At 51.2% G+C, this 21,981-nt stretch overlaps 1 protein-coding gene and 1 long non-coding RNA gene across 4 annotated transcripts; one reads left to right on the top strand and one right to left on the bottom strand.

Moving 5' to 3' along the window:
* Positions 1-7,733: 7,733 nt before the first annotated feature.
* TMEM158 (transmembrane protein 158) lies at positions 7,734-9,535 on the bottom strand. Its single transcript, XM_072788121.1, has one exon. The coding sequence runs from the start codon at positions 9,196-9,198 to the stop codon at positions 8,335-8,337; it is 864 nt and encodes a 287-aa protein (XP_072644222.1). The 5' UTR covers positions 9,199-9,535; the 3' UTR covers positions 7,734-8,334.
* Positions 9,536-9,658: 123 nt separating this feature from the next.
* LOC140610447 (uncharacterized) lies at positions 9,659-18,233 on the top strand. Of its 3 annotated transcripts, none has more exons than XR_012012099.1 (3): positions 9,659-11,874; positions 16,877-17,070; positions 17,403-18,233. It is a non-coding gene; the product is annotated as an uncharacterized lncRNA (long non-coding RNA). The 3 variants fall into 3 exon arrangements; XR_012012098.1 differs by having other exon boundaries at positions 16,874-17,070; XR_012012097.1 differs by lacking the exon at positions 9,659-11,874 and adding an exon at positions 13,948-14,502 and having other exon boundaries at positions 16,874-17,070.
* Positions 18,234-21,981: the final 3,748 nt, after the last annotated feature.

The raw sequence follows: 21,981 nt of genomic DNA, 5'->3' as shown, positions 1-21,981 counted from the left end.
AGACCAGGCCGGTGCCTCGAGGTGGGGCAATGCTGTAGTACAATTCCTGTTCCAGGGCTCCCGTGGGATCTGACCTGAGCTGACCCTGGCTGAGGACACATCCTCCCTTTGCTCCTTCCCCTGCCTCATCCTGTGTCCCTCACTCCCCTCCTCCTGAGAGCACCTCTCCATTAGTTCCATGTGTGAGTCTCTGCAACTCAGACCCCGCCTCTAGGGAACCCAATCCTAGACAAGAGTCATCACAGAAGACCTCGACACAGTCCCATTATCAAGAGTGATGCTGAATACATTTTGACCCACAGATGGTTCCTGTCTTTGGCCCCCTTGCCCGCCGCTGGCCGGATCTCAGGGCCTCTCCCTGGATGTTCTATATTTAGCACTTGCCCCTGCATCAGGGCATCTGTGTGTGGCTTTGCTTGGCCATGTGGAGCCGGGACAGCTTTGGGGGACAGCATTCTACAGGAGCAATATCCTTCCTGCTTATTGAATCTCAGAATTCATTTTCGTACCAAAGACATCAAATAAACCCAGACCATACATGGCAGCTCCGTGGTTATGACCTGAGGAGATGAATCACATTGTTCATACTCTAAAGTTGTGTTCCTTATCAGCCTCATCTGGAACCTTAGTCACAAAGTGGACGCATTGCTCCAGCAGGGGTGGGAAGTTTGATCTGGCTTTGATATGTGTCTGGAGATGATAAACTTGGGATGAGAAAGATAACAGACCTCCCCACCCCCTGACACACACACACACACACACACACACACACACACACTCCATCAGGCCTTTGGCCCTTGGATAGGTTTCAATATCCTGTATGGCCACTTTCCACCCCACTTGTTAGGAATCAACCTTTATATACCACCTGCCCTCAGAAGGCCTGCATTACCTTCTGCAGAGGCAGGGGACCACCAAAGAGCCCCTGAGTGCAGAAAGCAGAGCGTTAAGAGGCAGGCACCCCAGGGTTAAAATATAGCAGACACATTTGACCATCTGTCAATAAATAAAAATAAACAAATCTGTGCTTGCCAGTGCTGACTTTGTTGCTAATATTGATCATTTATCTAATGAAGGGTATCCTCTCATTTTTCTGTGGTGTAGCACTTGTATAATAAAGTTTTTAAGGATAGTCAAGCATAGCATAATTCCAGTTTTTAATATAAATAATCAGTCACAGACACACATACACGTGTAAAAATAGACCGGGAGTAATTGCGCCAAGACGCTTACAGGGCTTATTTTTGGGTAGTGGAAATATGAGCTCTCTTTCCTTTCTTTTTTATTTGTCAACATTTCTGATACTTCTGCAATGAATATACATGATCTGTGCTCAAGCAAGGGTGCAAAGATGATGCTCTGGAGCCAAGTGTCCTTTCTGAGACTCGCTAACCAACACAAGTGCCTTCTTGGCGACATGGTGACAGCGAGGAGTTGACACCTTGGGCTGTGCCTCTCAGGCTGGGCGAGACTCCTTTCTTGCACTTGGTGATTCGAGCCTTCCAGGGCTGAAGGAGAGGACTGTTTGGGGGCAGAGGACAGCCGATGGAGCGGTCCCCATAGGGGTAGCTCTGGTAGGAGGGAAACCAGCAGAACCCACTCCTAACTGTCATCCCTGTGTCCTCCAGCCAGCAGCCATCCCCATGTCAGTCCCCAGGATGCTGTTCCTTCTCTCCATCTTTCACCTGCCTCAGCTTATGGGGTCTTTTACTTTGGTTGCGTGTGTATAGGAGGGGGATGGGATCTGAGAGGCGATCATCCTTCTGTTGATAAAGCTGATGTTTTAATTTTCTTTCTCTCTTCTCTTCTTATTGCTTTTCCTTCTCCTTACCACTCCAGTCCAAAATAACCATTAAAAATAATATTATTGTTGTTGCCAGTGTAGTTCTTTAGCAGCTGCAGAGTGTTCTAGGAACATGGGGGTTGATGTATGGACCGTATATTGTGAAAGCCTATGGTCAGAAAATCAACATCTTTCTTACTAGAAGAACCACGGAGTTTAACCTGAACCAGAACATACCTATGATCATAAAATATTCTGCAATAAGATTCCAAAGTACTCTAATGATAACATCGCTATTCTATCTAGATCATGACCCAGCGTGCATCACGACTTAAGTCCAGGATGGCTAGCATACAAGGAAGAAAGCCCAAGAGGAAGGCTGGCATTCACGATCGGATCTTGGGACTAGAGCCACCGTGCTGCTGCAGACTGCTGGGGAACAGCAGGATCTCAGAGAAGCTGCCTCACAGCCAAGAAGTGGGGGTTCTTTAAAGTTCTCAATAGGGTTCAAAGCTGCAACCCAGGGGTCAGATCTGGGAGGGGTGGAGAGCTAAGTGGCTGGCAATCTGTTGCCCCTCTACCCCATGCCCGGTAGACCTCAGGAAGTCTGATGGAACTGCCCAGCAAGGACTCTGGTCACAGAGCAAAAAAGCGGGTCCTGGTAGGCACCCCAAATGGAGGTAGGTTTTTCCTTGAGTGCCAGAAAAGCTTATTGGGAGACAATTTGAACACAGAATCCAAATGGGGCCTTAGGTGTTATCAAGATGCGAAGTATTTTGATTTTCATCACTGCCCCTTTGCAAGCCCAGGAGAGAACACGTCCTCAGCCATACAGATGCTCACTCCAGGACTTTGGGAGATGGTTCTGGGAATACTCAGGCAGTGAGAACACCAGGAAAATGCTAAGGGCACGGTGAGGAGAGAGCTTTAATTGTCCGGGGTGTGCAGCAGGCATGCCACCTGTCCTTAGGGGACCACAGGGACTCCTCACCCTGCTTGAAACATTCTTGGACCCCGTCCTGTCCTGGGTGCGGCAGAAATCACCAGGTGTCAGCGCTGGCGTGGGGGATGCCGAGGCTGGGCTGCTAGCTGGAAGAGAAGGGGTGAGAGAAGGAGGTGCTTCTCAGGAGGCAGATAAAGGAGAATGAGTCTGCTGCTTCAGAGCCCTTGGCCAGCTGGGGCATCAGGAGAACTGCTGAGAAGGAGTTATTCAGAGCTGATGGGAAGGGCGTAGGCCCAGAGAAAAGTGGATTATTGAAAATTCCTGAGAGCTAGAGACCTGTAGGAATCTAGTCCTCAGGGTAGGGCCCAGGGAAGACAGAGAGTAAAAGAAGAAGTCCCAGAGACCAAGACCTGGCAAGGAAGGTCTGGAGGACCTCGGGGTCTGCTGATGTGGAGTATGAGCTGACTGATTGGAGCAGTTTGCCCTAAAACCAGATCCCGAGCAGGGAAGAGCCAGGGAGAGAAGGTGAAGCCTGGTCAGTGCCTGCCCATAGCGAGTGCAGCAAGAGGCCTGTGTTCTGTTCCACTGTGTGCCCCGGAGCAGTCCTCCCACGCTGCAAAGTGGTGTGGCACTGTCACCCAGGAGGACCGAATGCTGCCCTGGGAGATGCCCCCTGGAAGAGGTGCGGCACAGCCAGGGAAGGCCAATGCACCATCTTTAGAGGATTGCCCTAGAGTGCAAGTGGGAGCGACAGAAGGGCCACTGGCAGGAGACCAGGCAGGGGACAGACAGCTCCCTGAGCACCCAGGACAAGATACGAGGTGTGTACTGCAGCAGCCGGCCCACAGCAACCCGGGGGGGTCTAGGGCGCTGGTCTCTGCCCTCCTGACCTCTCAGTGCTCTCAGGAAAAGGCTCAGCCCGAATGTCTGCCTTGCTCTTAGCAATCCCAGTCCCTATAACTTTACACCTCTTCTTCTAACTGGAAATGATTTCTCCCCAGTGAAGCCCAGCCCCTTTCTTACTTTGAAGGTCAGTGAATTAACCATTTCTGTGCAGCGGGGAAGGGTTTAGGTCCAGGGTGGGGGGTGTCTGCTCTGACCTCTCCATTCCTTTCTCCCCATTTTATTCGAACTTTTCTCCCATCTTGCTCCCTGGATGACTCCTATATCATGGGGATCCAGAGAGCATTTCTGTCCAAACCTTCCAGATTGATCTCTTGGGGGACCCACTTTGCCCAAACATTGGAGCAGCCTCGAGGATGATGACTTGTAAAATCGCTAGAAACAGGCTAGCTGCCAGTGAGGGCAGGTGATATAGGTGTCACAGGAGGAGAGTCTCGGGATGGCACTTCTGGGGTGAACCCTTTGTCTACTCAGTGAAATCCTGGAGTTCTCCTGCGTGGCTCGTAGGTCACAGTGGTATTGGGTGTTGTTCGCATCAATGCTGTCCATCACCACCACCACCCCCAGGTTCTCCTCTCCTCTGGGGACTGGAAACATGACCTTCTTGGCTCCTCTGTCATTGGGTGAGGCCATATGACTCGTTCCAATCAATGAGCAAAAAGGATGGGACTTCTTGGCTGGAGCATTGAGAGCACAGCTCTCACCTGTGTGAGAGCCTCCAGAATTTCCTTCCTCCTAACTAGACAATGTGACCGTATTTGAGGTCAAAGTCACGCTTAACCTCAATCCCTGAGTGATTCCAAAGGGCAAAACCGCTGCCCTGTTTTTATTGTGTTAAGCATATGAGGTGTTGGGATTGCAAAGTACCACAGTGTAACCCAGCCTATCCTGACTGATACCATCATCTGAGAGGGAAAAGAAACAGGCTTTCTTTTGACATGTGTATCTAGGAGACGTGATGATTAAACAAGCATTGGCATTAGGGGATATTGCCCTTATCATCGCTGATTGTGGATATTACAGAACCATCCGAATGGGAGAGAAAAAGTAGAAATGCATGATCTGTGCAAAAGGAATACAAATGATAATCACTTATGAGATCTGCTCCTTGGATGTTCCTTGTGGCTGGAACAATTCTGCATCTCATTAGGTAAATTGTCCAGCACAGGTTGGGTTCCCGAAGAAGCGGGTTGTGAGCTAGAGATCAGTGTGCAGGAGGTTTGTTAGGTGGTGGTGTTGGATTCACAGCCTGCGGGAGGAAGGGGTGGGAGGAGGCGGGAGTGGGCAGAGGGAGAAGCCAAGTGTCCCTGGAGTCTCTGTGGAAGCTTCAGCCAACGCTACCAGGGGTTCTAAAGGTGGAAGGACCCTTCAGAGCTCTCCCTAGAGGGCCAGGTGTCTATGTTGATGGGTCACTGGACACGGTGCCCTAGGAAGAGGGTGTGGCTTTGGACTAGGTGGTTCTCTTCAGCTGCCACAGGCGCTAGGGGAGACCAGGGCATTCAGATCCAGCCCAGGGGTTGCTCTCATGATGAACGCAGACAACTCAGGGCAGCCTACAGCAGTGGCCGGATTTTGGAGGGTGGGTATGCATGATCCTCAGGGGTAAACTCTCTCTCAAGAGAAGCAAAAATAACTGGGAGTGATGCTTTATCCTGGGGACTTAGCTATGTCACTAACAGCTCAAGATGTCCTTAGGAGGCTTGAAGAATGGGCTGGAATCTGGGGATTCGGTACGCATGCACACATACCGGCTGGCCTTTAGTAAAATGCAAACTTGGGAGTGTTTCACTACTGAGATGATGCAAGTTAAAATCGCCACAGGGCACAGATCCCACTGCTGGCACCTGCTGGGCCCTACTGACTCTGCCTGGTGGGCAATCCCAACTAAACAGAGACCAAAAGGACACTAGTTTCATCCTGACTTTGTAGCCTCCTGCTTGGGGGCTCTGGCCCTCAGAGGGCAGTGAAAGTCAGCATAAAAAGGAATCATCCTGTCCATCAGTTTTATATATGCAGAACATATATGCCTGTAGAGACGCACATGCGGGTTCCATGAGCAATTCTGGAAACGTCCCCTTAGGAAGGTCTATTGTTGCAGCAATAGAAACTGTTAGTTCAACTCCACCCTAATAAAGTATACATTAGGCCCCATCCTATGTATGTTTGCATGTCTGTGTATCTATAGTGTGCATATATTATACACACACATGTCTATTTTTTTCTGTTAAGTGCCTGAGTGTCTTATTTAAAATAAATGCTCTCTGGCTTCTTTGGGCATATGGCTGCACAGAATCTGATGGTGACCGGGGTTGGGGTGGACAGAGGAGCAGACCTTGAGTGACTTAGCTCCTAATTCTGAGAAAGGAAGTTTTTGCTGATGAAAAAATACCAGTTAGGAAAGCAGAAGAGCAAAGCTTAGTCTCAGCTCTGCCTCCACGATCATGTAGTTGTGTGACTGTAGACAAAATGCTGAACCTCTCTGGTCCTCAGTTTCTATCTTGGGAAAAAGTAGGGAGAGTGAGTGTGTGTATGTATGTGTGTTTGTTTTTGTTTTAAAATTTTTATTTATTTATGAGAGACAGAAAGAGGCAGAGGGAGAAGCAGGCTCCCTGTCGGGAGCCCAGTGTGGGACTCCATCCCAGGACCCTGGGATCATGACCTGAGCTGAAGGCAGACGCTCAACCACTGAGCCACCCAGGCATCCCTGTGTGTATGTGTTATACCAGGAATACTTAATGTGCCTTCCAGAATCACAAGTACTGTGATTATGTGAAAATTGACCGACGTTAGCAGTTGCTGGCTTTCTCCTGCTAGATACTGCAGGGTTAGAAAAGAATGCAGCTCATGGACCACCTCACTTTGGAGCGAAAGACTTACAGTGACTTGTAAGGCTAGCAGATTTGCATCACATTGAACTTAAATAGCTGGACCAGGAATAGGGGAAGGCCATCACCCTCACCCCCTCCTCTCTCTTGGTTGGCCTTGGCTGGAGACAGCCCTGGATTCCGAAGAGCCAGATGGGCAGTTGAAGCTGCAGGGCAATGACCCAAACTCTCCTTCAGTTTCCTGTGGAAAGGGGTCTCATGTCTTTAATATAATAGGGACATCCCGAGATCAAAGGAGGCTTCATATTTTGAAGGTTCCCTTCTGCTAGTACACAGTAGTTCTCAAACTTGAAACACACCAGGATCCCTTGGAGGGCTTGCTAAAACACAGATTGCTGGGCCCCACCCAGAGTTTCTGATCCAGTTGGTCCTGGATGGGGCCTCAGTTTTGCATCTCTGAAAAGTTCCCAGGTAATGCTGATGTTGCTGGTCCAGAGATCTCGCTCTGAGAACCACAGCTCTGGAATAGTATCAATTATTCATTCAAAAATGGGAGGAACCGGAGGAAGGGAAAGTAGCTTTCAAAATCTTTTTAAAAGGCTTTTAAAATGGTTTTTATGTGGAGTCGATTTAAGGATTTTTCATTTATCCTTCTTCTGAAAACCGGGAAGAATCTGAAACTACCGCCCAGAAGACACCTTAATAACATGGACACCAGGAGTGAGGAAAGCCTTGTGGTCGTGACCTACGAAGCTGCCAAGAGTTTACCTTAATGCCAAAACAATACCACAGGTTTTAAAACTAGCTTTTGAAATGTGCTCATAGGCTAACGTTTCTGCACACACAAAGGAAATCTACGTGCTTTTTAAAATGAGCCATTTCAGTAAATAAATAATTAATTAATTAAAAATGAGCCATTTCAGTGAAAGATACCTAGCACAGGGGAATTACTGACTTTACCAGTTTGGCATTTTACTGGATGTTTCACAGCCTGTGAGGGAAGGGACAAAAAAGACAAATCGCATAGAACCCTGTATGCCATCCTGTAGAAGGTCAATGAGGAGGAGGGTGGGGTGAGGATGTGAGGGTGTTGGGGGGCAGCCTGGTGAGCCCTAAAACAAAGGCAGGTAATAGTTTTCATCTCCTACTTCTCCTAGACAGGCATTATTAACCCCTCTGTGACTCTGGAGAATCCCTCCCTCCGTTTTCAGGGCAACATCTTGTAATTCCTGGATTCCTTTTCCTAAATCAAATAAAGAAAAAGCTACGTACGCATCTCTGGAGGAAAAAGTCTGTATTAAAAGCCAAAAAACCAAACCAAAACAGAAAAAAAAAAAAAAAAAAAAACCACACACACACAGAAGTACAAGAAACGCCCACCAGGCCACGTCACTGGATAGATCGACTTGGAAAAGGTTCATAAAGTTCATTTTTAGCCGTAACAATATGTGGGTGTGAAGTCCTTCCCATGCCCCTCCCCACCCCTTTTAAATAAATTAAAAAAAGAAAAAACAACAAACTTCAAATACTATGTCTGGATACAAAGAGCTTCTCTTACTACAGCAATAGCAACTTGAAATTTTTCTTTTTTTTTACTAAAACTTTCGTTTAAAACAGTTATTAAATATATAAAACGAATACACAGGATTTGGTCGTTTTCTGCCATGAATCTAGGGCACGTGGGTGCGGGGAGGGGAGGGCTGGGGGTACGCCGGCGGGGAGGGCCCCGGCTGACACCTGCCCTGCGGGCGCAGCCGCTGGCGCCGCGGAGGCCCCCTCCGCCCTGCCCGGGGGGAGAACTGACGGTCACCACAGCGCGAAGCACAGCGGCCGGGTGTGCGCCGGGGGGCGCGGCGGGGGCGCGGCGGGAGCGCGGCGGGTCACTTGGCCGCCGCCCCCGAGGTGACGGTGACGGCGGCGGCGGCGGCGGCGGCGGCGGCCGCGGCGGCGGCGGCGGCGGTGGTCCCCGCGGGCACGGCGGCGGGGGCGGCGGCGGCCGGGGCGGCGGCGGTCCGGCGCTGCTCCATGCCGTTGGGCAGGAAGCCGGCGATGATGGGCACCGGCCAGATGAGGGCGGCCACGCTCCACACCACGATGACCAGGGTCATGAAGCAGGCGACCAGCGTGGACTCGATGGGCTTGCGGTTCAGCCGCCAGCCCGGCTCGCCCTGCAGCTCCTCCAGGCTGAAGTCCAGGCAGCAGAAGTGCAGCGGCTCGCCCTGCAGCCACAGCGGCCCGGGCGGCTCGGCGGCGGGGTAGGCGGGCAGCGCGGTGGGCGCCCCGGCGGCGGCGGCGGCGGGCCGGAGGCGGCCCGGGCGGCGGCCGCGCACCCAGCCGCAGCCCACGCACAGGCGCAGGTCCTGCTGCGCGCCGCCCGCCGCCAGCCCCAGGTGCTCGATGAGCAGCGGCGGCCCGACGCGGTGGAAGGCGGCGGCGAAGAAGGCGCGGCCGTGCGCGTTGGTGGAGAAGAGCAGCAGGTCGCACTGGAAGCCCCGCGGGCGGCCCCAGCGCACGAGCAGCGAGCTCAGCATCTGCCGCTGCACGCTGATGTTGCACGGCGCCGCCGCCGCCGCCGCCGCCGCCTCCTCCGGGCCCGGGCGCTCGGGGGGCGCGGGGGGCGCGGGGGCCGCCGAGGCCAGCAGGCGCGGGGACGACGCGTTCACCGAGGCGTTGGGGGGCGCCCCGCCGAGGCCCGGCGGCAGCGGGCAGGCGGCGGCCAGCAGCGCGGCGAGCGGGAGCAGCATGGCCTGCGGCGGGCGCCTACATGCGCGGGGCGGGCGGCGGCTGCATGGCGCACGGGCGGCGGGCGGGAGAGCGGACGGCGGGACCAGCGGCCGGCGGGAGCGGGGGGCGCTCCCGGCTCCCAGTACCCGGCTCCCAGTACCCGGCTCCCGGCTCCCGGCTCCCGGCTCCCGGCGGGGGCGGCGCGGAGGCGGCGGCGGCGGAGGCTCGCTCGGCGCGGGGATCCCTCCCGGCCCGGCTGCGTCTGGGGTTCCCCGCCGCCCCCGGCGCGGGGGCCCTCGGACGGCCCGGCTGCTCTGCAGGGCCCGGCGCTCGCCGGGAGCAGGATTCCCCGGCTCGGCTCCGCCTCCCGCGCCGCGCCCCGCCCCGCCCCGCCCCGCCCCGCCCGCCGGCCCGGCCGAGGCTCCGCGGAGGGCGGGGTTGCACGCGAGGGCCAGGCGGGGGCCCGGGCCGGCGCGGGGACGAGCGGAGGGTCGCTAGCGGCGGGGCCGGGGCTTGGCCGTCCGACTCCGGGCGCAGGAGCAGGCTCCGGGCTCAGCTGCGGCCCCGCGGGGGACGATCCCCTTGCGACGTGTCGCCTTAGAGCTCACCTGCACCACTCTCGCTTGCACAAGGGGAAACTGAGGCCGAGCGAGGGCATCCCCCGAGGCCACCCCGCGAGCCAGAACCAGGACTCCGGGCCACGAAGCCGGCTTCCTCCACGGTGGCTCTTAACATCGCAAATCTGCAGACTTTTATTTTTTGATGCGCCTCGGACACACTAGACCCGCTTGGCATTCTCCTCGGGGCAAGCGGAACCCCGAGGAAGATGCCAAGAACTCACCCTAGGGAGTCTTGGGTGGAGATGGGCAGGTGCGGCTGCGGGGGCCCCCAGGGGGAGCTTCGCTCCCAGGAAGCCGCTCCTCCGGTGCAGAGCCCCTGCCCGGCAGGCAGCGGAGCATCTGTCTGTAGAATCCGCCACAAGGGACGATTCATCCTCCCCGTTAGGAGAGTAGGTTGGGGGACGTCTGTCGAGAATAAGGAGCCACCATCAGATTCGTATTTTAAAACACTTTCCAAGTAATTTGGCCTCTTACCTTTTGGGGGAAAAAATCAGGGATGCTTGTTATGGGAACGACCCTATGCTCTTCCTGAGTCTGACACGGAAAGGGTGGAGGGAGCTGCGAGTCGCAGTCAACAAAATGGCCCTCACGGAGGTAAGTTTCCTGAACAGAACTATACTTTGCATTAGGCATTGTGGCTGAATAGGTTTCTGGAAGCTTTGGCCATTGTTTCGAACAATGAATAAAACCAGGTTGGAAAAGATGTAAACACAGCCTCAAAATACCCGAACCTACCCGGCGTCTTTCCAGCTGGGCAAGTCATCATTCAGACTTGGCCTTGGTTTCCCCACCTGAGCAGCGGAGTCCTGGTACCTGTGTAGGAGGGATACTCTGATAAACGCACCCAACTCAGTGTCCGTCTGTCTGTCCACGGAAGTGCTCACCTGAGGGCTGCTATGCTGGACTTACTACCGGTCCTGCCTGAGTTGGCTCTGCCGAAGGGTCCTTGGTTTCTACAGAAAGGGCTAGTTTCCCCTAGGGGATAGGATTCCCCTTTTGTTTAAGCCTTTTGTGCTGGGCAGTGATGCTCCCAGAAAGAATAATGTGCATTTTCATGCTTTTACTAAAAATTACTCTTCCTATAAGCCTTGCATGTCAGGAACAGAATCTGTTGACTGCTGTTGGGGAACGGAGCCGTGTGGCTAGTGAACAGCCCCAGAAGAACACCAGGTAATGTGAGCTGGGCGAGGCCCAGTCTTCAAGGTGTGCATTCTAAGCCCGGCCGCTGTGTACAACAGGGGGTGACCCTCTCTGGGGTTTCAGCCAGAGGTGGGGGCTTCCCGGCTTTGTCTGGTCTGCGGGGAAGGCAATAACAAAGGGAGAAGACGACAATCTGTTTGGAGGGGGGACAAGTAGTTTCCTGCAAAGTTGCACCACCGTAGCCCTGTGTCCTGGCAACCTGCCCTCTGCCCACTTTTCCGACACGGGCCACAGGCTCCGACATCTCTCCTTCATTCAGAGGGACAGTCAGTTCCTGTGTTTTCTAGACTGATTTGCTGACTTCTTGGACAATTGGAATTTGGGAAGAAAAGATAAAAATTGTTATTTTCTGTCCTGTTTACTGCTATTTACCAGCAACAAGAAAAGTACCTAGCACAGGGTAGAGGCTCAGAACTAGTGGCCTCTCACCTTATGGAGGCTGGGTTCCTCCTTTGAACATAAGAGAGTATATGATGCAAATCTATTTTATCTTGAGAAAAATGTTCAGTTGAGCTTCTTCTTAAAGATGCATGTTTTGGGGTGCCTGGGTGGTTCTGTCGATTAAGTGCCTGACTCATGATTTCAACTCAGGTCAGATAGAGTCCCACACGTCAGGCTCCACACTCCACGCCTCTCCTTCTCCCTCTGTTCTCCCCCACCCCCTGTCGTGCTCTCTCTCAAATAAATAAATAAAGTCTTTAAAAAAAAGATGCATTTAAAAATATTTTGTTTATTTTTCATGAGAGACATATAGAGAGAGGCAGAGACATGGACAGAGGGTGGCTCCCTGCAGGGAGCGCAACGCAGGACTCGATCCCAGGACCCCAGGATCACGGCCTGAGCCGAAGGCATACGCTCAACTGCTGAGCCACCCAGGTATCCCAAGATCCATGTTTTATAAACGTATATGAACATGCTATAACATATTTTGAATATGTTATATTCATATAACATAGCTGATATTCTGTGCCATACCCTTTTCTGTATTTGAAATTAGCTCAAATTGATTTGTTCTCGATTTCTCTGAAGGTTCCTTCTTTGAATATATTTATATTTTCTAAGGAGTGAAAATTATTTTGGAAACTGAGTCCAAAGGACTGTCTTTCACACATAATGATCTCCTGTTCCATCCTTCAGTTTAGTTAACAAAATCCTGCTGTGATCATTCAGGATAAACAGCACAGGACACTGCAGTTTGGGATAATTTTTGTTTTTTAGCAGTTAGAGGAATACATCATTGGACTTGCACACCTAACTCATGATCAGCTATACGGTATTTATATATGAGAGATGATATGGGTCTGTACATTTGTGATAATATGGGTTTGTAACATATATAAACAATAGCATGGGTTTGTAACATTAAAATAAGGGGAAATTTTGTCTGTGTGTTTTATTGCCCTCATAGAATAATAAAGGTGTTACGTATTTAAAAATGTTCAAAACAGGGGCGCCTGGGTGGCTCAGTGGTTGAGCGTCTGCCTTTGGCTCAGGCCATGATCCAGGGTTCCTGGGATCGAGTCCCACATCAGGTTCCCTGAGGGAAGCCTGCTTCTCCCTCTGCCTATGTCTCTGCCTCTCTCTCTGTGTCCCTCATGAATAAATAAATAAAATCTTAAAAAAAATTTTTTTAAATAAAAATATGAAAAACATATATCATATGTTATAAACATTCAGTATATTACATTATAACCACATTATATAAAGGTTGGAAAACAGTGAGGAAACAATGATACTCCCAGCTACCTGTTCTCTTTACTTTCCTCTATCTGTGTCATATTTTTTTCCATTTTGTGTATTCTCTAAAATGTGCAACTATTACTTCTGGGGAAAAAAAAGAGAATTATCTTAAGGTCTCACCCCCTTTTGCAACTGTTACTGCTTTGCACTCTTCCCTTCAGCCCCGGGCCAGCCAGGGGCATAGGGTGCGCAACACCCCATTGCTGGCTGAGCAAGCGGCCAGGTTAAGAGTGCTGCTGAGCTACAAGGCAGAGAATTGCTCCTGGGCTCCTGTGTACGGTTCCCGGCCTGCGATCTGACCCATCTCCTACCAGTTTCCCCTTCCCCTCGCCTGCTCTGTCCCAGGCACACTGGCTTCCTTGCTGTTCCTGGAACATGTGGAGCAAACTCCACTTTTTTTTTTTAAGATTTTATTTATTTATTTATCAGAGACACAGAGAGAGGCAGAGACATACGCAGGAGAAGCAAGTTCCCCGCGGGGACACTGATGTGGGACACGATCCCAGCACCCCGAGATCATGACCTGAGCCAAAGGCAGCCACTCAACTACTGAGCCACCCAGGCGTCCTGCAGACTCCGCTTCTGAGCAAACTCAAGGCCTTTGCCCCTGCTGTTCCCTTCACCCCGACACTGCTCTTTCTGACATTTACTTTGCTTGCTCCCGTGTCTCCCTCAGCTCTCTGCTGCAAAGGCAGCTCCCCAAGGAGGCCCTTCCTGGCCACTCCTGTAAAACAGCACCCATCCCCCTGTCCCCACCACTGTCTTCCTAGTACTCACCATCAGCTGCCATACTGTCTGGCTTTATTCCTTGTTTGATGTCTCTTTATTGGGATGCCTACCCCCCAAAAGCAGGCTTTACCTGTTTTATTCAGCAGAACACTATGTGGCACATAGTAGATGTTCAGTAATCTTTGGTAAGTAAGTGACTTCAAAAGATTGTGGGTCCTGCAGGCAGGCTGTGGGGCAGAGTTTAGGGAGTTGAGATGGACAGAGCTACACTGATACCCCAGCAAGGCTGCTGTGTCCCGAACCAGCCTGTGCGCCAGGAGCTGCCCACCTGGCCCTGCCCAGGGCTGGCTGAGGAGCCAGGCCCCACCGGGCAACCACCTGGCTGGGCAGAGTCTGGCATAGAAGGCTGAACTGATCTCACGAGCTCTGCTGCTGAGCAGCACTGAGGGGCAAGGGCCAGTGCACACCAAATTACTAGGAACATTCCAGATGAGCCCAGATCTTCCTTTGATCAATGTAAGGAAGAAAAGCAAATGAGACTCCTTACATTTCCCCCAACCTTATATTTTTATAAAACAAATGGAACTTTCAGGCACCTCTGTGTTGTTCATATAACAGAAAGAGCAAGTTTTTCTACATGGATTGTATCGGTAGAAAACAATCATGGAGGACTTCAAAGAAAATAATTAGTACCAATGCACGTAATTTCATTCTCTTCATTCTCTATGCCCCTGCCCGGTATCAGCTAATTTTCCCTGTCTACTGCCTATGAAGTAAGACAACAAAAAAGATCTCTTTGGGTTATTTAAATTCCTTTCATCCCACGACCTCAGAATGGTGCAGGTAGGGTAACTTGTTAGTCCTCTCCTATTATGTGGGTGGAATTAAGATATTATTCCCACACATTGTAGACGGAGAAATAAGCAAGAACCACAAAAAGAATCATAAAAATAGGACAGAGAAGAGAAAGGCTTGGAAGCCAGTGGCTCAGCCACGTCAAGAGTCACCGGTGGAGGCTGAGCGAGTGCGTCCACGGTGTGTGTCGGGGACCCCGGGGTTGGGGGGTACTAGGGGAAGTGGGGGAAGATTCATACCTGTTCCCTGAGAAATCCCATTCCTCAGATGGCAGACTCGAGGACTGGTGGCAGGAGCAGCTGAAGAGCTGGTGGCGGGGGCACCTGTATTGGGGTTGGGGTGCGGTGGCTCTGGGAGCCCCCAGCCTTTGCAGAGCAGACCTTGACGATCCCGTGCCCTCTGCCTCCGCGCGGCTTCGTGATCTTTCTGGGTGCCTCAGCCAGATCTCCAGGGTGTGGGCATTTATGCTCCAGACCTCGTGGTCAGCGGGGAGCTGTGCATCTGCCGGACTGGCCGCAATGACGCCCGCACAGCTCACTTGGCCATTCATCACGGGCTGCCCTGGGCCTAGGCCGCTCTTGGTGGCTCCAAGCTGTCGGACTGGTGCCATCGTTCACTTGTGGGTACCCCGGGTGCAGGGTGGGCAGGGCCGCAGCTCAGATTTCTTTGGTATCCAGAGACCTGAGCACCGTGCTGGGTTTCTGGGAAGACTTCAACCAAGACTTTTTGAGGAAATGAGAAGCCTCTGCTCTTACGGAAAGATAGGGTGTCTAAAAGAGGGCCAAGGGGAGAAAATGGTGCCCCTGTGGTACGTGCATGAGAGGATTTGAAGGGGAAAGAAGAGCCTGCTGAGCAAGCACCCTTCTGGGCTTGGCACCACATTGGCACCTTCACCAGATGACAGTTGTCCCCTAACACACACTTCCTGTGTACCAAGCACCATGTCGAGCACTTGAGATTCATCCTCACCACAGTCCCCTGAGGAAGAGATGACTATGGCCATTCAACAGAAGAGTAAACTGAGGCTCCAAGGGATTCAGTCAGTGGTACAGAGTCACACAGGGGTGGATCAAGATTCAAATTTTGACAATCTCATTCTTTTTTTTTGTTTGTTTGTTTCTTTTTTTTTTTTCTTTACATAAACTCTACACCTAATGTGGGGCTTGAACTCAAGACCCCAAGATCAAGAGTCCCATGCTCTACCGACTGAGCCAGGCCAGGCGCCCCTCAATCTTAATCACAGCCTTGCTCAATGGCCTCCGCCGTCACCAACAATCTTGTGAGTTGGAGGGTATTGCTCTGTTTTACTGATGAGGAAACAGGTGCAGGATGCCTGGGCTGCTGGCAAAGCCTGGCTCATCTGCGTCTCTTCGGCCGGTATTCAGTCCCAACTCATAAATCCCACTGACACTAAAGATGCTGGAGGATGTTTCTCCAATCCAGTGCATCCTTAATGATGAAGGCCTGGATTACGGTTCTCCAAATCCATTGCTCTGCCTCCAGGGCCACCAGGGTGCCTGGTATGGAGTAGATTCAGCAGGGGCTGCTTAGCTGGGCAGGAGCCTGAGGCTCCTGAGGTTACCTGGGAGCCTTTGGGTTGGACATTGACAGGTTTTAAATCATTTATTTATAAATGACTCAGAGAGGTGTTCAAGAGAAAGATAAAAAAGACCAGGGGTATCGACTAAACCACATCGTTGGGGACAGCAGAGTAGTTTCTGTGAAACACTTCCAGGGTTAGCATCTGTCAGATGAACCTAACTGACATTATTTTTAGAAAACATTTTTTTTTGTTTGGTAATAAAAGTAACTTATTGTGGGTTGGTGGTGAAAGACAACCCTTAAAGCAAGTGCTATTTTGTGGTTCTTTCTTATCTACCTTCTAAAAAAATTAGAATGCCATTTAGCAATTAGAATTGTAAATTCTGAGGATTTCAGTATGGAAAACCTGGGGGACTGAGCTGGGTCATCAGAGCAAAGGCACCTGGATATTCCCCATCAGCCACTAACGAGCATTGCACAAATTTACTTCATGCTGCTTCTAAACACCACCAGACACTTCCTTCAAATAAAATAATTGGTATTCCACTTCCAGAGGTAGGGAGGAGATGGGGGAAGCAAGAGCCCATTTCTGAGAGAAGCAGGCGCATTGGAACACATTTATCAAAGACTCCGATGCCTTCCAACCACACCCTTCCTACTGGATCTTTCGGCACACACGTGCCTGGGGACATCTGTCATTTGCCTGGGTGCACTGAGTCATGTAGGTGTCTTGCCTTTGCATTAAGATGGCCTAACATCTTGGTCTATCCGTTCTTTTTCTACTAAAGTCTCCAAATTTTCTATTTGAAAGAGCCCTGGCTATGAACATGGCCTTTGGAGCCTCACAGAACTGGCTTGGATGCACTACTTCACATTGCTGTGTCTCAGTTTTCTTGTCTGTGCAATGGGCCTAACAATTGTTCTACTGTGTGGGTTAAACAAGGTCATTGTTGTAGAACGATCAGATCAGGGCCTGTGCAGGGTAAGTATGTTTCTGGTTTACTTCCAGAAGCATGGGAACATGACTCCTCCTCTGCTCTTACCCTACTGTGAACATCGGTATATTTGCACCTGTGGGGATTCATCACTGTGTGGAAAATACAGAGAGAGAGAGGGTCAGGTCTTGATTGAAAAGAAGCCAAACTCCTGTCTACGTGGAGCCATCTCTAGCAATCAAGCGAATCTGCAATCCTGTGATCATGATTAGTAAGCATCCTGGAGGCCACCTGGTCCAAGCTCTTCATAGATGGGGAAACCGAGGCCCAGGGCCCTGGGGGTCGGGGGGCCGCTGGCCTTGCCAAACATCATAAAGTGGCTGCAAAACCAGGGCTGGAAGCCAAACCTCTTGGCTCGCTGGGCATCAGATGTGGCAACTCTTTCTCGAAGTATAGCCCTTTGCAATGCTTTTATAGTTGCACTTTAAAAATGAGGGCCGGTTGCAAAGTGAGAGCAGAGAACCTTTCTAATTTACTTAGAGAAGAAGAGGAAAATGATGGGCTTGATAATTGCTGGAGTCGCACTTCTAACTCTATTTACAGGATGGAGGATTGATTGCAGGGGCTGAGAGTGTCGGCGCGCTTGGCAGGCTTCCGTTCTGATGCAATTAAGCCTTGCTCCTTCCAGCTCTGCCTCGGACCTGGGTCAGGCCCCACGAGACCTGGGTGTGAGCTGGAAGCCCAGGCTGGACCTACTCCAGCCTCGAGTCCTCAAGAAGTCCACGGGAGTAGGCAAGAACTTGAAGCCTCTGGTCCAAGTAAGGCCATCGGGGGCCATCAAGTCATGCTTCCTGGTACCTGGGCTGCTGGCCAGACTCCTGCAGCCACTCACATGGTATAGGAACCAACATGTCACTACCTGCTTCAAGTTGGGTGGCCCCCCAGAACCACCCAGAGCTGGCTGTGCTCTGTACTCACCACCCAGGTTGGCCCCCTGGACGACAATCTCCATCTTGATTGTGCCTGGGTTTGCTCTGCATTTTGCACTTTGGCGATGTGAGCTGTGAACCTCTCTATGGAAAACCCCAACACTACCCTGGAGCCTGTTTTCCCAGCCCTGTCCACTCCAGCCAAGCATGGCTCAACCTGTCCCTATATTTGGTTTTGATATTTATGAAAGCAAAAAATTGCTCCCAAATAAGGGGATGGTTATGGAAATGCAGAAATGTTGACCACTGTGAAAGAGTATGCAGCCCTGACAATTCTTATTACAAAAAGTCTTCTGCGGGCAGCCCCGGTGGCGCAGCGGTTTGGCGCCGCCTGCAGCCCAGGGCGTGATCCTGGAGACCCGGGATCGAGTCCCACGTCAGGCTCTCTGTGTGGTGCCTGCTTCTCCCTCTGCCTGTGTCTCTGCCTCTCTCTCTCTCTCTCTCTGTCTCTATGAATAAATAAAATAAAATCTTAAAAAAAAAAAGTCCTCTGCTTAGCATGGCACTGAGACCCACCATGTTGAACTGAGCACTTCTCACGGTGTCCAAGGCATATGGAACCCCTGAGCACTTGGGTTGTTTGGATGATCATTACCAACACTTTGTGTACTTTGAGGGGATGTTACATTGCACAGGGCTTGTGATTCCATGGATAGTCCCTCGATATACCCCCCGTTTTGGGGGGTCTCACTCTTGCCTTTTCCCATGAGGCATCCAGCTCATTGTCTTCACTCTCCTCCCCTCTAGATGTCCTGAGGGAACCACAAAAGCCCTTCCCTTCTGTCATGAAGAGCAATCCAGTTCTTTCCTAGCTCCCCCCCTCCACCCCCAGTTCATCCTGGGACTCCTCTAAGAACCATGCAGGTAACCAGACCCTTCCTCTTTATAAGGCAATTGAACCCTGATTTTTGCCACTGGATCATGTCCTTGGGCTTCCCTGCCTCCACCGCAAATAGCTTCCCAGACCTTAACAGCACCCCAATCTCCTGGAAGGCCCCACACTAGCATTTCTGGGTCAGTAGGGTAGGGGTGGGACCTGACAATCTGCAACTCTAACAAGGTCCCAGGTGATTTCTGGATGGTGCTGATGCCGCTGGTCTGAGATCACGCTCAGAACCACTAGCTTGGGCCATTTCTTCTTCTTTTTTTTTTTGGGGGGGGGGGGCATTTCTTCTAAACGCATGAAAGACTCTCCCTGAGAGGAACTTTGGTGAAAAATGTTTTCTGCATCTTGTCACATATTATTATATCATTATTGGAGGTAGAAAAAGCTACGTAAAAATGTTTACACCTGGGGCATCTGCTTCCCAGGTTCTCCAGAGAGGCAGAGAAGGGGATTCAGAGAAGAGGATCCTAGACCCACCCATCAGCTGGGTTTGCTTAACCAAAAATGGAGGCCTGAGGCTTGCAAAGATGATTTCCAGTATCTAACCAGGGCAACTCTCATGGTTTCTGGGCCAGAGGAGGTGCAAGTACTGAGAGCAGCATTGGGAGCAGGGCCGAGCCAATAGGGGTTGGAATCCGGGACTTCAGAAGCCAGATCAAGGATCATGGACACACTGCCAGCTGTAATCAGATACCACTGTGCCAGGGGCATGTCTGAGATGGCCAAGGGCACAGCTGACCTAGCTGTCTCTGACCCCAGGGCCCTTGCTCTCTCCTGGGGGAGAGGTCAAGCCAGTGTATACAAATATGAAGACTTCAGACTAATGGCAGTCACTGGTGGGAAAGCCACATGGTGGAGAAGCTTCAGGTGACCTAGTTCTAGTCCCAGCCCCAATGTTCACTGATGAGGCTTTGATCTTGAGCACGTCAAGGCATCTTCCTGAATCCTGTGGTGTCTCATTGGTTAAAAAAAAGGCGGGGGGGTAGGGCTGAGCTAGAGGATGTCCTTTGCTCCATAAGACTCCATGGCCAGATGGGCTGGCATTCCACTTCCGCATTAGGGTTGCCTTTTTTTTTTTTTAAGATTTTATTTATTTATTTATTTATTTATTCATTCATTCATTCATTCATTCATCCATTCATTCATGAGAGACACACAGAGAGAGAGGCAGTGACACAGGCAGAGGGAGAAGCAGGCTCCATGCAGGGAGCCTGACATGGGACTCCATCCCGGGTCTCCAGGATCCCACCCCGGGCTGAAGGCGGCGCTAAGCCGCTGAGCCACCGGGGCTGCCCTAGGCTTGCTTTTTTTGTTTGGGGCCGGGACAGAGGGCCAGCTCAGATGTTGTGAGGACTTGGCCAGTCAGGACACAATTGTGTTTTGCAGCCTCCTTGGGCTGTGAGGGGTGGTTAGACTTTGAGAGGCCCAACACTCTGTCTTGGCTCCTGGGGTGCTCCTTTTACTCTGACAAGTAGAAGCAGTATGTTGGGGAGCACAGGTGTGGAGATGGGTGGCAGACTTGACTTCCAGATGTTGGGAGTGCCCTGCACAGCCAGACCACATTTGGCCCTGGTGGCGGCAGCTGTGTAGGAGATCTGAAGGCCCAGGGAGAGAAACATCAAGAGCTCTGGCTCGCCCTCTCTGGACTTGGCCCTGACTGCTTAAGATGGGTGTAGATCCTGAAGGGAAGGGAGGTTCTAGGCTGAGAGGGGATGGGGACGACGTAGGAGTCTGTGTGCAGGAGTGTGGCTCCTGGAGTCAGCCATGGAACTTGGTCTTGGCTGGTACTGGGGCGACTGGGGGACATTCCTCTAGTTTCCCCGCATTCTATAGTCAGATTGGTCCCAGGACTTAGAGAGGTCTCATCTGCCAACAGGAGCTCCTGGCTGCCATGCCAGCCTCAGGCAGGGCCCCTTCTCTGGCCAGATAGGTCTGGCCGTCCCTGTGACTTTGGGGGACAGCCCCAGACACAAGAATCTCCCTTTTTCCTCCTTGTTCTGTCTTTCTGGAGCCTTGGGATGTTCCTGGCCACAGCTAGCTGTGCACTTCACACCCCACTGAAAAGCCACCACAATAATTACCAGATCATTAACAGGGGATTTTGAAAAGGCACTTCAAAGCAGCTCTCCCAGAATTGCTAAGACAGGTGTAAAAGTCTATCTGGGCAGAGAGCAACCAGTTTAAAAGGATGTTGGGGACTGAAGGGTAGGTGTTAATTAAACTGGGCTGAGCAGCAGCAAGGAGAGGGGAGCCTTCCCATCTGAGCGTGGTAACAACCGGGCAGTGGTGAGGGGACCTGAAAGTTCTAGACAAAATACAAAACATACAGACTTTGTCACTCCTCTTATACTTTATTAAAGAATTTGACCAAAACCTGAGCTTTTCTTTTCAACATCTGGGGGGCTCAGTGGTTGAGCATCTGCCTTTAGCCCAGGTCAAGATCCTGGGGTCCTGGGATCGAGTCCTGCATTGGGCTCCCCCGCAGGGAGCCTGATTCTCCCTCTGCCCTTGTCTCTGCCTCTCTCTCTCTCTCTCTGTCTGTCTCTCATGAATAAATAAAATCTTAAAAAACAAATGCCTGGTATCTGTTTTGACAAAGTTCATATATAATAAACATAAACCTTCCTGTGCCTCAGGCTTCATGATTAATTTTACTAATTAAGGTTAATGAACATCAAATGTCTAAGTGGCTGGGGATGGGGTACACAGATTGACCCTCCTTGTGTCAAAAACCCTATTTATGTCTCAAATAGGTGAATTCTTAGGAACACCCACCTAAGCTACTCACTTTACTGAAAGCATAACATCAGCTCTTGCATCATGACAAACCCCAAGGTTGTTTGGGTGGATATACAACCCTTCCTGACATGGGAACTTTGTTTTCAGAGATCCTCACCTACTTACAACCAATCTCTGGTCAGCAATATGCTCAAGTGCAGAGCTTAATGGCCTAAGTCAGTGAGTAGGTATAGGGAACCAGCATCTCTGGGGCTGAAGACCTAACATCCATATTTTTTTCAAGATTTTATTTATTGACTCATGAGAGACACACAGAGAGGCAAAGACATAGGCAGAGGGAGAAGCAGGCCCCTGTGGGACTTGATCCCAGGACCCCAGGATCATGACCTGAGCCAAAGCTGATGCTCAACCACTGAGCCACCGGATGCCCCTGGATTTTTAAGCAGCTATCAAGGTGATGGTTGCGCAGCCTTTAGTGTTCTGGTGTTTGGGAACTATAGGAGCCAAAAATACTTTTTGTGGTATATTTTTTCTTTTTTGTACAATGCAAGCTACTTCAGAGCATAAC

This window comes from Canis lupus, chromosome 19 (assembly GCF_048164855.1).
Source record: "Canis lupus baileyi chromosome 19, mCanLup2.hap1, whole genome shotgun sequence".
In the NCBI taxonomy this organism is placed as follows: domain Eukaryota; kingdom Metazoa; phylum Chordata; class Mammalia; order Carnivora; family Canidae; genus Canis; species Canis lupus.
This window is presented reverse-complemented; position numbering and strand designations above follow the sequence as displayed.